This window comes from Pithys albifrons, chromosome 2 (assembly GCF_047495875.1).
Source record: "Pithys albifrons albifrons isolate INPA30051 chromosome 2, PitAlb_v1, whole genome shotgun sequence".
Taxonomy (NCBI): Eukaryota; Metazoa; Chordata; class Aves; order Passeriformes; family Thamnophilidae; genus Pithys; species Pithys albifrons.
This window is the reverse complement of record NC_092459.1, coordinates 43941456-43955667: the sequence shown is the minus strand read 5'-3', so window position 1 is coordinate 43955667 and position 14212 is coordinate 43941456. Positions and strand designations below refer to the sequence as shown.

The 14212-nt window shown below is 39.3% G+C and overlaps 1 protein-coding gene across 2 annotated transcripts in view; it reads right to left on the bottom strand.

The window, feature by feature from the left end:
* The window catches only part of CRYBG1 (crystallin beta-gamma domain containing 1), a 97063-nt gene that overhangs the window by 65406 nt on the left and 17445 nt on the right, over positions 1–14212 (bottom strand). For both annotated transcript variants that reach the window (XM_071548840.1, XM_071548838.1), the window contains exon 2: positions 52–181. In XM_071548840.1, coding sequence (XP_071404941.1) covers positions 52–181 — 130 coding nt within the window. The remainder of the gene's footprint in view (positions 1–51; positions 182–14212) is intronic.

The window sequence follows — 14212 nt, the reverse complement described above, 5'->3', positions numbered from 1 at the left end:
TATATATATATATATAAAATATATAAACATAGATATTTAGTTTTCTCTTACCTTTCTAAGTGCTGCTGGTAATGAGGCAGTAGACATTGATATTGCTGGAAGAACATAAGAGTGTGGACAGATTACTGATGGTATTTGGTTTTCTTGAACAGTATAGCGTCTGCCTGATACATCATAGTACCTGAAAGGAGAGTAAACATTGTTCAATTAATGCACTCTAATGCAATAAAGTCTGAGCTAGTATATGCTATATTTCTGACAAAACACTAAGATGTTTTGTCCTGTTGTAATAGTTCCAGGCCTCTGGTACTTCTAAAGTTTATTGCTTCATTTTAGCCAAACTCGCTCCTCCTATTAGACAATTCGTCCCACCAGCTTTAGCTATCTGAAACTCAACTGTCAGCTTTTTCCTGATAATAAAACAACAAAAAACCAAATACAATACTCAGCAGGATAACCACATCAGAGCCACAAGGCTGAAAAATTAGTCGTCTTATCTTCGGTCACTCCACCTCTTCAGAGACAGCAGATTACAACATTTGGAGTTTACAGTTCTACATTACATCACACATTCTATTCATGTTCCTTCTGGAAGCTGTCTCAATAAAGAATAAGTTGAATTTTCAAAAAAAAAAGTCACTTAGTGGCAAGTTGTCACAATGAAAGTGTATACAACCTCTAAAACAATACATTAATTTTTAGCAAGTCAGTCCTAAAGCTTAAGGGACCTAATTTTGCTTAGGTTTATTCTGCACTGTCAATTATGAAAATGTGAGAGAAATAAAATAGTAAAAACTGACCAATTTATAGAATGTTTTCAATTTCACTGTCTGAAAAATCAAAGTAGCAAGAATACAAAGTTGTCTGAAGATATGGTTTCGCTGAAAGGTTGATAAACACGACAGTGTAAATATTTAGTCCTTTAGATGATTCAGCAATGAAATAAATTCAGCTTTTTAAAAACAGTATTTTTCACAATTCAGTTCAGGAGGGACCCCAGGAGGTCTTTGGTCCAATGTTCTGCCTGAAGTGGGGTCAGCTATGGGATCACACCAGGTTGCTCATGGCTTTACCCAAACAACTCTTGAAAACATGCAAGGACAGATACACCGCAACTTCTCTGGACAACAGCAAAAATGTTTTCTCACAGATCCAGTCTGAATCCCTTTTTTATCAACTTTTGACTCAAAATATTCTTGTTTTGTTTTGTCCTTAAAATATGCATATTTTCTATTTTGGTTGAATCAAAACTCCCTGCTCCCACAGGCTTCTTTTCCAGACTCATCCCATTGTCCCAAATCCAGCTCTGCTTGTACAGCTTTAGTTGCAAATTCAGTTTTATAACTGACTTTCATCTAGAATTTTCAAAGAGTAAATAAGCAAGCAGAAAAGCCTCAGGCATATTTATAAAGTTGTTCCGTTTATTGCATAATTGTGGTGAAAATGTTTTGACATTTTAACACATATCCCAATAAACATGTGCAATTATTTTGTTTATTTACCTATTTCTATGGAAGAAACTTCATCACTCTTAATAGCTAGTTACCTTCCCCAAGACAAAGCTGACTTTGAGATGTCCATGTTGATTTTCATGTTCTGCCTCCACAGATAGAGGTTGCTTTTGAGGTGGTTCCACGCACATTGCATATGACAGAATTCAAAAATCACATTAAAAAGCTGCTCAGCTAGTGCTGAAAGATCCTGTGGCACCCTACCCTGTCTGAGGCTGATACCGGAGGCCTCTGCAGGAGGGAGGAACAGCAGGCTGAGGACTATCAACTCTCTGAGAGCAATGGAACAAGTGACACAGTATGGGCAGGAGACTGGGAAGGTAGTTGGTTGAAGTCTGGGTGAGAAGTCAGGGTAATGAGGAGAAAAATAATGGCACATCATGGAAAGTGGATGGAAGAGCTGTCAAGTGTTGAGGTGACACTGACACTCTGCAAGAGGCCACTTCCATGGGTGTTGCGGGGTTGGTGCAAAGCATCTGCACCCCAAATGCTATATAAGGAATATATGTCAGAAAATAAAATGCCACCAATCCCAAATGCCAAAAGGAGGAAGCTCCAGAAGCAAACACTTCCTAGGAAGCAGTGATGTTTCATCAGGATCCCCTGTGTCCTGCTGCAGAAGGAGGCGGTGCTGGTCCCCAGACCAGCCAGCAAAATCCATCTGGGAGGCACCTGCTGCTTCCCTTTCAGCAATGAAGGCAGGTCCTCCCCAAGGGCATCCTCACACCATGCCCCCACATGCCCACTCCTCGAAACACCTTTAGACCTCAGGGCACAGTGCAGTAGTCAGGAAGCTGCTGCTTTCACAGTATAATGAAGCAGCACTGATTCTTTCAGACACCTTTATTTAAAGACACAATTTCATGCCAAAAACTGGAGTTGACAGAACCAGTATAGAAGGTTTCAACCCAAAGACACCGCATTGGAAAACAGTCAACTCCAGATTTCCAAATGGGTGAGAAAAGCCACTCTTTTAATTTCTTCACAGTTTAAGGTCTATCCTACCAAAAATCTGCTGATGAGCTGAGCTCACCAGAGCCTCCTAGAATTTTTACTTTATGGCACTGGGCAGTTTTCCAGGTGAACACTGCAGTACGCTTCCTGCCTGAAGGCATGGGCACGCACACAAGCTCCTGAGGGCAAGACAGGGTGTGAAGGCACAGGGCTGTATCTCTCTGCCCTAACTGCTCAGCCAAATTCTCTCCTTCCAGCCCAAATGTGGAGCAGTTCACCCCAACTCATGGTGGAGAAACTCACCAAGGGGCAAGGGCAGGTGGGGGGACAGTTGCCATAGAGAAGCTGAGGCACTGCCAATCCACACCCTTGATTTTCTCACCCAGGATTGTTTGTCTAACCATCCCCACTTGCTCAGAGTCCTGAGAGCCTGGGGGGAGACGGGTGCTTGCAACATGCTAAGCATATTATGAAACCCTCCCAGATATTTTGCAAGGTCTGTGAATTGTCAGAGGTAATTGGAGAGGTGCATTGTCTGTAGAGGTAAGAATTTTTAAATCAGGAAAAATTCAGGGGTGAATATTTATGATAGACTACATGTTTGACTACTGAATAGTTCAACTGATTATGTCAAAAATGGTTAGAGTATGTTTATCTGTTCTACAGCAATGTGTGTCTGACATGTTATGATTGTCTAACCACAGCTGACAACTCAGCCCCACGCAGCTGCACTCTTGCTTCCCTTCATGGCATAGGGGAGAGAATTGGAAGGGTAAAAGTGAGAAAACTGATGGGTTGAGATAAAGACAGTGTAACAAGTAAAGTCAGAGCTGTGTATGCAAGTAAAGCAGAACAAGGAATGCATTCACCATTTCCATGGACAGGCAGGTGTTCTGCCATACCCAGGAGAGCAGAGCTCCATCACCCATAACAGTGACTTGGGAAGACAAAAACCATCACTCCAAACATCCCTCCATTCTTCTTCTCTCCCAGTTTTATATGCTGAGCATGGTGCCACATGATATGGAATATCCCTGTGATGATTTGGGGTCAGCTGTCCCGGCTGTGTCCCCTCACAACTCCCTATGCACCTCCAGCCTCCTCGCTGGTGGGGTGGTATGAGAGGCAGAAGAGGCCTTGACTCTCTGCAAGAACCACTCATCAGTAACTAAAACACGCTGTGCTACCACCACTGTTTCCAGAACAAATCCAAAGCATATCCCCATACCAGCTACCATGAAGAAAATTAACTCCATCCCACCCAAAAACAACACACATGTTTCACACAGCTATCAGTTAAAATAATAACTAATTTTACAGTGAAGCAAAGGAAGAGCAGGTAGAGGCCTTGGAAATTACCAAGCTTTTGGAGAGAGAATGAGACACTAAAAGGAAGAAGTTCTGTAGGTACTTACATTTTCTCTTTACCTGTACAGATACTGATTTACAGTAGACCTACTGACTGAAAAAGGAAACCATCAGATAGGAGTTGAATTGGGGAATGCTCTTTTTATGTTGCAGACCACACAGTTTGGCCCCATCATAATATACTGACTTAAAATATGACAATTACAAACCATTTTTAAGGAAATTTACTTGCAGACATAAATATATGAAAACAATAAGATAGGACCAATAAGAAAACAAAGAAAAAGAAGAAAAGAGGAGATTGTCAAACGCTTTAAACTAACAATGCTTACTAAATAGCATCCTTACAATTTTACTGCCATGGCTTCCATTATAATCAATCATATTCAGCCCTGAGATTAACTTCCAGTCTGCCATTTTTCACAACACTTTTCAGTCTGTACCCAGTAGAGGGTTCTTGTCTATTAATTCCTATTTTTCAATCAACACAGGATGAGATCATTTTTTAAAAAGAAAGAGAGCATGTACAAGCAAGAGCAACTTGATTAAAATGGAAAGACATTTTGTTTGTTTATTCAGATTCTCCGCCCAGTCTTCCCTCTCCCATGCCATATGAGCACATGATTTTTTCCCTGGGAGTAGCAAATATCAATATGATCAGTAAAATGCCTGACTAAAGATTTACTGCAGAACACAGAACAACATGAAGAGCAGTAACAGGCTTCTTCCTTGTTCACCCACCACCTCAGTGCTCATGACTTTGATAGGTGCACCTACACTGTCAAATAATTTACCTCCCTTGTTCACTCCATGGTCCTGGTGCCCTTGTCACCTGTTACTGCACATGCATCACTGTGTGCTTGGACTCTCCTCTGGAGGAGACCAACTACTCCCTCCAAGGAAAAGTCAAGGCACAGCTCTGTGGATGGACAGCCTTAAGGACATCACACCAAGGATAGAATTAGACCAGTTGTGGCTTCTCCTGCTCTACACCATCCCAACTAGCCTCCTGTCCTTGGATGTCCTCTTATGCCCAACACCCCACAGCATACTTTTGGCAGAGTGCTACAAAAACACCAGTCTTGCAGGCAGCAAAGCAGCCTTTACATTACTTCAGACACTTTGAACTGAAGCCACAAAAATATAATTATGATCTTGGAGCCATGGGGGCATCAGACCCAGGTCAAATGTTAGGCAGCACAAACACAAACAATTCACTCCAGAGATGTAAGAGGTGTGGATACGTTTACATGGATCACTTCCTGGGGCAGATCCTTTAGCACTGTAGACTATTTTCAACAAAAGTTTTTTAATTGTGCATTTTTTGAGTTGCTGTTGTTACAGTCTTAATGTATTTTGAGCATTTCAAACAGCCTGCTCTGGGCTGAATTTTTCCATACGAAGCTACTGTTTGTTATTCTTTCTCTCATCTCTTCCACAAAACCAGTATGCAGACTTCCTGAACAGTCTGCAGCAAACTGTGTACCACATTTACATCACCTCTTCCCACTGCCTCAGCAGGCCCATTATTGCATCCCTGGTTACAGAAGAGACAACTTCACCCCCTACAGAAACTGGTTGTTACGCTGGGGCAGCTCTTGTACATATCTATCTACTCAGTTTCAAGGAGTGAAAATCTGGAGCAGACACACATGTCTTTGAAGGGATATGTGCTTGGGGGACAGCTGCTATACGACCTTCTGTTTGTGTGAGTGACAGGATGTGTGTGTGTGATTTTCAGAGGGAAAGCGAGCATGTCAAACTTCTCCCAGGCCTTGGGACTGATGGATGGCTCCTCCTTGGGCATGGCATTAAGAAATAGTGGGGAGGCACACACCCTCTCATGCCAGCACCCTGCCATCTAATGGCCAGGCTTCAGATTTACAGGTGAATCAAGTTTTACCGTTCTGCCTCCACATTTCTAGATCCTAGAGATAGAAAAGTCTATTTAAACTACCTTAGGTCACATCTTGTCAGCACAGAAGTATTCCTACCGCCTTACTTCGAGGTGTTTTGTCATACACCCTAATAACAGGGTTAATACCTCACCCAAAAGTACCCTTTGTTATAGTTACTCCACTCTGCCTTACTAAGTCAGCCTAAATAATTCTTTTCTTTGTTTGGCAAATTCACACCATTTAAATACTCGAAGGCTTCAGCTATATTTCTCAGCCATGGTTTAGCATCATCTTCCCTTTTGTAAATGAATTCCCACATTCTCCTCTCTGTTTCCTTCTGATAGCACCTCTCCAGAAAAGATGTGACCAGAGCTGGACAAAATGTTCCTGCTCCGGCCACACAAAAAATTACTAAGAGCAGGTCTGCTGCCTCATTTTTTTGTTCCATGATATATTTCAACACACAAAAATTGCACAGAGCTTTTACTGAGCCACTCTTAATACCACAAACTTGTCATACTTGTTGTCCACTTCCATTCCTACTTGTATTTGTTTTTTTCTTTCTACTACCTTCCCAGTACAATATATTAATTTCAGGTTATTAAATGTATTTGTTTGCATTTGGCAGTTTGTTGAAGCTCTGAGCAACTGCTCATGAGATGAAGTGGCTTCAAGTTTCTGGCTTTCTTGCACTTCAAAGGGCATGCAATTGGAAATACTATAGTCATTAGGCCTTCAAAACATGTTTTTCTGTGCACTAACAAAGACACACAGTGTTGGTCTGTATTCAATACAGTGAATAAAAGCAGCTTCTAGTTTCTTATTTTATGTGACCCTTTTCCATTCTATAAAATCAAAAAGGCCCTCTGTCATAGAAATGATTGCAGTTATTCATTATGTTTAAAATTAACTTCTTTAGCACCTCTACTATTGGGGGAAAAAGCCAATGCAGACAATTCAGATTGAGAATAGCTGGAGTTAAATTATAAGGCTATCTCCTAGATAGTCTGGAAACTTAGAGTGTAGTGGGTTTAGCTGCATCAGAAATCTTTCCATCATACAGCTAGCTAAAATTGTCATGAATAGTAGCATAGATCTTGAGTTACAGCTGGCTTGTACCAGATGCTCCTCACCCTTTCACTCCTCTGCCTCCTGATTCATCTCCACTAAGGAACTAACTGTAATAGATGTAATTTTGTATCTTGCTGTCATCAGCAGTATCTTCACAGCAACTCCATTTTTTCCCCTTTTTTCTATTTACAAACCAGATGATTATCATTCTGTATTAACATTACTATGAGATGCATCATAAATTTCAGCAAATGCCTAGCAGAGACAATCAATTCTCTTCAGTTGTACTTCTGGCTCTCATTTGCATAGGAAAAAACACAGTCTAACAACAAACAACATAAATAGAACCTGGGTTTGGTTCAAAATAACTTGAACATGTACTGATCTGCACTTTCCAAAACCTGGTTTCAGGAGGACTGTGTTTTGTCATTTCATCACTTGGAGACTATTCAAATTAACTGATGCTCTTTTTCATTCTATAATTTGAAGACCATTAACAAATTTTGGCAGTTACTGCTTTTTAGTAAAACTGAGCTCCGTGTGCTCGTCAGGAAGATTAAAAAACACCCCCAAATTTAGTTAAATATTAATGTAAGATGTACTCCTTTAGGCATGCTTTTTTCTTGTTGTCTTTTTTTTTAATTCATCAGAAAAACTTTTTATTACCATCTAACCACTGGGTGGCACCTCTACATAGATGCCAGGTCCCAACAAAACCATGTTGCCTGAAATAACTACTCAATTCCTCCCACAGCCAAGTATTATTCCTGTATGCAGCCAAGTCTGGGAGACAGCTAAACTAAGTTACTAAAAATTTGCTTTGAAAAATATTCCTGAAATTTTCCACAGCTTTTGATTTTGAGGAGAAATGAAGCAGTATAGAAGAAACTTGTCAGGGGAAATCTGATTCTTTGAATATGTTTAAGTACTGGCAACTTTTGAAAGCACCTGAAATTGATTTGACAGATGTGTCAGAGAAGATACATAACAAACTTCTTTGCTTTGTAGTAATATAAAATAAATCATGTCTAATACTGTAGCAGCATCCAGAAAGCTCAAGCAGGGTTAAATTTCAGTTTTCATGGGCAATGAATAAGTACATGCTAGTAACATACTTGCACCCTAAGGTCAGTTTTAACTGTGCTGCACTGAACTATCTCGTGAGTGAAAAGCTCATGTTGATATGTATACTCTGGCCTAGCTTTAAAGCATTGTATAAACAATAATCACCACATAGACTTAACTAACAAAGGTAATATCTCATTTTATATAGTAAGAAGCTCAAAGAACCAGATGAAGCTGTTTGACTGAGGAGACAGAAAACCAGCACCAGTCATTTCTTTAAACACATGATGCTTGTCTTCCTTTGTTCATATTGACTCACCATGACTTGAGGAACAGAACCATCATGCTACAGCATAATTTTTCCACTTTCTGTAGCTACATAGAGGGATACAGAAGGGTGTTCACAAATTCAGGGACATGAAACTACTTTGGAATATACAGAATCGCACTTGCACCACTCCCCACATTCCCCACCTCCCACCTCGCTCTTTTATGCGAGTTTTAGCATATTGGTTCAAAGTGATAGTTGGAAAAAAAATTAGCAAACTTTGTGCTCTTTACTCTTTAAGTTTGCTGTGAGCATCTAGTAATCTACCTTAAACTAAAGTTCCACTTCAAATAAGCCTAATTCATCTGAACATTTCTAAATACAGTGCAATACCAGAACAACTAGGAAAGTCTTTAATTCTTAGGAAAAAAGTTTCTGCCCAGAAGCAGGGATAAAACAAGTTTGCATACACCAAAACAAGTCTCTCAAGTTCCCACTGGCCAAATGCAGGAAAGAGGATGGATACAGAGGCAGCAGGGAGGGATGCACTGCTACACACACGCCAGGGGGGACACAACTTGTTATACGGAAATACATGAGCACAGTGCCAGACTACAGCTGGGGACTGCAGCTTGCAGGAGGGTTCCTTTCAGCATGAGATCCAAGAAGATTACACAGCCTTTCAGCAGCCTAATTTCTCCCCTGCTCCAGCCTTTCCTGCACCCGTTGGGCCAATGAGAAGACCCCTGTGCAGGCCCCGTGAGCCCAGTGACATCCATGAGGGTGAACCCCCAGCAGCACAGACCAAGAGCGTGAGGAAAGCACCAAATGAAGGGAGGACTTGTGAGATTTGGCTGGTGCTGCATAAACTCATCCATTTATCTATTCATCAAAATCTTCATAAACCACACCCTGCAATTATAGCAAGGAACTTGCCTAAAATGAGTTGATTTCATGAGCTAAATTAGCCCACTGCCTAGAACAAAACCAACTACTGTGGTACCTGCCATTCTGCATTTGCATCAATTATGCTACAGTTGAAACTCAGACTTTTGGCAACAAGACACTGACCCACCTTTTCCTCAGAAAATAACACAGTGGCTTATATTCAATGGAGATTTGTGATAACAAATTGCATTAATGTAAGTTTATTATGTCACTTCTGAATATCAACAGTCTAAATACCGAGGTAACCTACAGGTACAATCATGCAGCAGAAAAAAGCAATATTTTTTTTTAAGGGTGGCACTATAGAGGCACCAGTTAAGAATGTAGACTTGGAAATTTAGCTTTAAAAAACTGACCATTAAATTTTTTCTGAGCTTTAAGTAGAAAGGAAGAACAATTTATTACAATGATTAAGCAACTTCTTTTTGATGTCAGGAATGGAAATTGAATTAAAATTATATATTCAGGAAGAAATAATAGGAAAACATGTAGTTATATTTAGATAAGTCAGCTTGTGTAATATGAGACATTTTGTTGTTTTCAGACTTAATAATGGACTTTATAATTTCAGGTTCCAAAAAACTGTAACTTTTTTGCAAAAGATATCACTATGGATTTTCTCATTTTTCTGAAAACATGCATCTGGCAGAGATTTTAACAGAAATCCTAACATTTTACTATTTTGGTTTTAGAAACCACTAATTACTTTCATTCAAATTTCCTGCATATTTCATTGTGGAGCATCTGAGTGAAGTTTGAATCATGTCTTAAAAGACAACAATACTCAATCACAATTTATGAGAGTGCTTAATGGGCCAGGTCTATGACTGTCATGTATTAAAGCAAACAATCTTCACCTATAGGTGTATTTACAGTTATATTTATGAAAACTATTTACAAATGCTTGAACACAGACATATTTTAGATATAACTTTTAAAAATCTATTTTTCATATTTCATATGGCTTTTCAAGTCACAAGTCCAGAAGAAGAAGTAGTTCAGGGAAGTCTTGAAAATTATTATACTTTCCAACAGGATAACAATGGAGATGGTGGAAAGGCAACTCAAAAACATACATCAACTGAAGTCACAGATGCATCCTAAAAAGTGATTTTGGCACAAAACTCTAGCATAGCCCAATGTAAGATATCCCTTCACGCTACATTCCAGAGCCCTACAGAGTATCATCAGCACTCTTCATTCCCACATTCCTTTAAAAGCAATTATTACAGCTATTTAAATTGTCAAAAGTTACACATCAAAATAAATACATGGATGTGGATGGGTTTTCTACATACCTCAGCAGAGGTCAGGCTTTCTGCCATCTCAAACAGACATCGTAACGTGGATTTACACTATGATGTGCTTCTTTGAAGTCATATTGGCTTCTTCAGAAGGACTAACTTACCACATAAGTAGCAGCAGAATTCAAGATTCTTTCTAGATACAAGCTCGCTGAAGACAGCCTACCTGCATCTCTGCATCTTTACAGAGCCAGAAGATCACGGGCTTCACTTTCAGAGTTAGTTTGGCTTCACCTTTTGAGGAATGAGAAGTTGTTTCCTGAGAGTATTTTGGCCTCTTGTCAATCCATTTTTCATGCCCCTCTTTCACCTCCTTCTCTTTTCCACAGCTACCAAAAGTGATCTTGCAGGCAGTGAGGGAAGATAAAAGAAAGAATGTGAAAAACAGAAGAGGGGGAAATGAAAAATGAAAATGGGAGGCTCCTGGGAAAGGAGGTGCAGACAAACTAGAGAGAATATTTTTTAACTGGGACACTGACAGCCCAGTTAATTTTGTGTAAGGCTTTGTTATTTAAAATGATGAGCATTTTGTTACAATTCAGTACACTTACTTAATGCTGCTTCCACTCTGCTCATTAACAGCTCTCTTCTGGATTACTAATCTACAAGGCCTTGAACTATTGGTTATGAACAGCTCATTTTCTATCCTGGGATGCTTAAATACCTCCTGAGCAGGAAACACCTTCACGTTAATTATATTAAATGTCTGGGATGGAGCCTGACAAGTAGTCCTGAACACAGTAAAGCAGGCAGAGACTCTTCATGCTGAGTAAAAACAATGTGCTTCAAAAATGGGATCAGTACATATAAAGAAAAATCCTAAGGAAAAACCTAAGTAAAAATTTGAGCTTTGAGGAAGGTGGTTACAACAAACTATTTCTATCTCTGGCACTGATCGGTGGTCACACCTCTATAAAAGAAATGTTTACTTTGTCTCTTGGATTTTACAAACAGCTAGAGCACAGGTGGCTAATCTCAGTGCACATGCACTTCGGAGTGAAAACAAGTTTGAGTTGTCCACTGTAAGCATTAACTTTCAGCCACACCTACCTTTCGGTCAAGTCCATTATTAATGAAAGCTCCCTCTCCACATGACAACCAAATTTTGATATTGTCCTCCTTATCTCTGATTAAAGATGCCATCTATAAAATGGTAAGATTACTGTAGTTGTGTTTGAAGCTGATTGGAGAAGAAAAACTTAAGGGAGCGAACTTGTTCTTACTAGTCTACAGCTATAGAATTGAGTATTCTTAAGTCTACCTGACCTGGTCTGTACCTGGCAAGAGAAATCTCCACGGTGTTTGCTGAAGGAAGGAATTTTCATTGCAGTAAATGTCATGCTTCAGCTCTTTGTCATCAAGAAATGAATTATTTCAGAGTAGCACGAAGTGACAAACTACATTGTTCAAGTGTGTGTGCACACTCTCTCAGTGATTCTGACACTTTACGTGCTTCCAGTGCACAATCTGCTGAAAGCTTCAAGCCTGAAAATGTTCACGAGACCATTTAAAAACAAACAAAGAAACAAAAGCACCACATACGAAGTTTTCTGATGTTCCTTTGGAGCCAAAGGCGTCTGTACCATCCTAATGTCTCAGTAGGTTGTGTAGCTCAGTTTGGCTCTGGGCCTTACGCAAGACGTCTAATTGACAGTTGAGTACAAAGAGTAATTAAGAAAATGCCTCGAATCACACAAAATAATTCTACTACCATTTCAATCGCATTTTAATTTTAAAAGAGTTCACACATTAAACTTTATCCTAAAGCATCATGTGGCAGAAATGTATTACGAGTCTTGGACTTTACACATTAAACGCAAGTCATTCTGGAGCCTGTTCAAAGACTGACTTAAGTCATCCAGGATGTCCTATTTACAACAGCTGACTACAAAGTCATCTGCTAGCAACTCTAGAGTTACCTGCTAAACCTTCTATTTTAATTTCTGCATTTGCCTACTTTCAACCCTGTAAGGGCTAGAACCAGTTTAACAAGGCATTTATCTCATCATTCGTGACCCAGATGGGGCAACTCATTCATAAGAGACAAGAAATTAGAATCTCCCACAGATCAATCCTCAGGATCTGGGGGAAAAACATTTTCGGTACTCTGTTTTAGACAGCAGCCTGGATGATTTTTGAATGTATAATATAAACCCCTCCTTTCTTAAAAACCTTCTCCCAGCTAAAGGGGCCATAGATTCCTTTCCAAAACACTAAGTAATCTCCAAAGGACAGCATGGGTAAACAACTGAAGTAATCAACGCTCTCTTACTACAATAAGTTATGCAAGGGAAAAGAAAGTCAAGGAGTCATGTTTTCATTGTATCACATGAGTAGTGAAACAAGTGACAACCTCAAAATCTCTGGACGTAGTCTTGAAACCCAGACCTTCAAGCATTCTAAAAGCCTCCTCTAGGCTGCTGTGTGCAGTTCATGCACATTTGAAGATACAGTTAACCTAGCAGCAGACCTTCAGGACTGCAAGTTTCTTCTGTAAAGATACAGACTATGAAATCTCTGTCAAGAGATATTCATTATTCATAATGCAGAACTGTGTTTTATGTATTCATATACAATAATACTCACTTCAAAGAAACTAAGGATCAGGAAGAAGTTAAGGATGACAAATAATCTCTAAATATTTGAAGTTTATTTTTGATAGAGAATTTTATTAGTTTAAATGTTTTAAATAGCTGATTTATGGACGCAAAAATAAGACAGCATGATTTCGATGAAGTATCATAAAGAAATGGCCTTTCTGAAAGACTTCAGCTGAATTGCTTCCATCAGAAGGCAGCACTGTAGCTTGGTCTGTAAGTCTATTAATTACAAAACTTTCACATAACAAAAGTAAACAAAACACACCATTTTCTATTACTATTTTCATTAATTAAAAGGGGGAAAACCCAGTAGGTACAAAAAAAAAGGACACTGGAGTCTTGGTTTCCCTAACGGAAGTTCAACATAAATTAATAACTCAGGTCTCACAAATTAACATATGCAGCAACATTTTTAGGAACGTCAAAACAACAATGGCTAGACCTGTAAGCAAGATCCTCTATCATTTCCAGGCAATGACCTCTGAGGTAAGTCCAGCTGTACAAAATAATTTACACAATCTTCCCCAATACTCCTCTCTCTTAGAGATGTGCCAGAAGACTAATAAAAATAGAGGTAATAAACACGAATCAAGCTTTACAAATTTCAGCACAGAAATCTAGAATCAACAACCTGCATTTTACACACCCATCTCACTATGAGTGTAAGCAGCTTGTTCATCGAAAGTTTATTTTCTTACCACGTAAGTCTGTATAACATAATACCCCAAATCCCTTTTTATCCTCCCAATACTGATCAGAAGTCACAAAATAGAATAAAATGAAATGTCATTCTCCCAGCATAAAAGTTCCAGCAAGATATAGCTAGTTTAGCCAAACAACTTCCTAAATTAATTGGCATAAGACAAATTAATAAAAGCAGTTAGGGTCAGTGATGCAGAATAAAAGATGGAAACCTTCAATAGATACAGGAAGGATCAAAACAAAGTGATTGTGTTACACTCTGCTGGTTTTTTGCTTGACTCTATGTCCTTAGTCACTCTTTTTTAATGCTCTACTAGGCAAATATTCAAAGAGTTGGCTCAACAAGCAGTTTTGCTATAGGAACTTTGGCAGACACTAACTTTTAACTATTTCTGTTAAAAGGCTTTTCTCATCCCTAGTAAAGAGGCACACAGTTTTCATTACAGAAAAGCTCCAGTTCCCCTTTGGTTTTATAAGCCACATACAGCAGTATTTCTGCACCTCACTCTGTACAAAGGTGCAA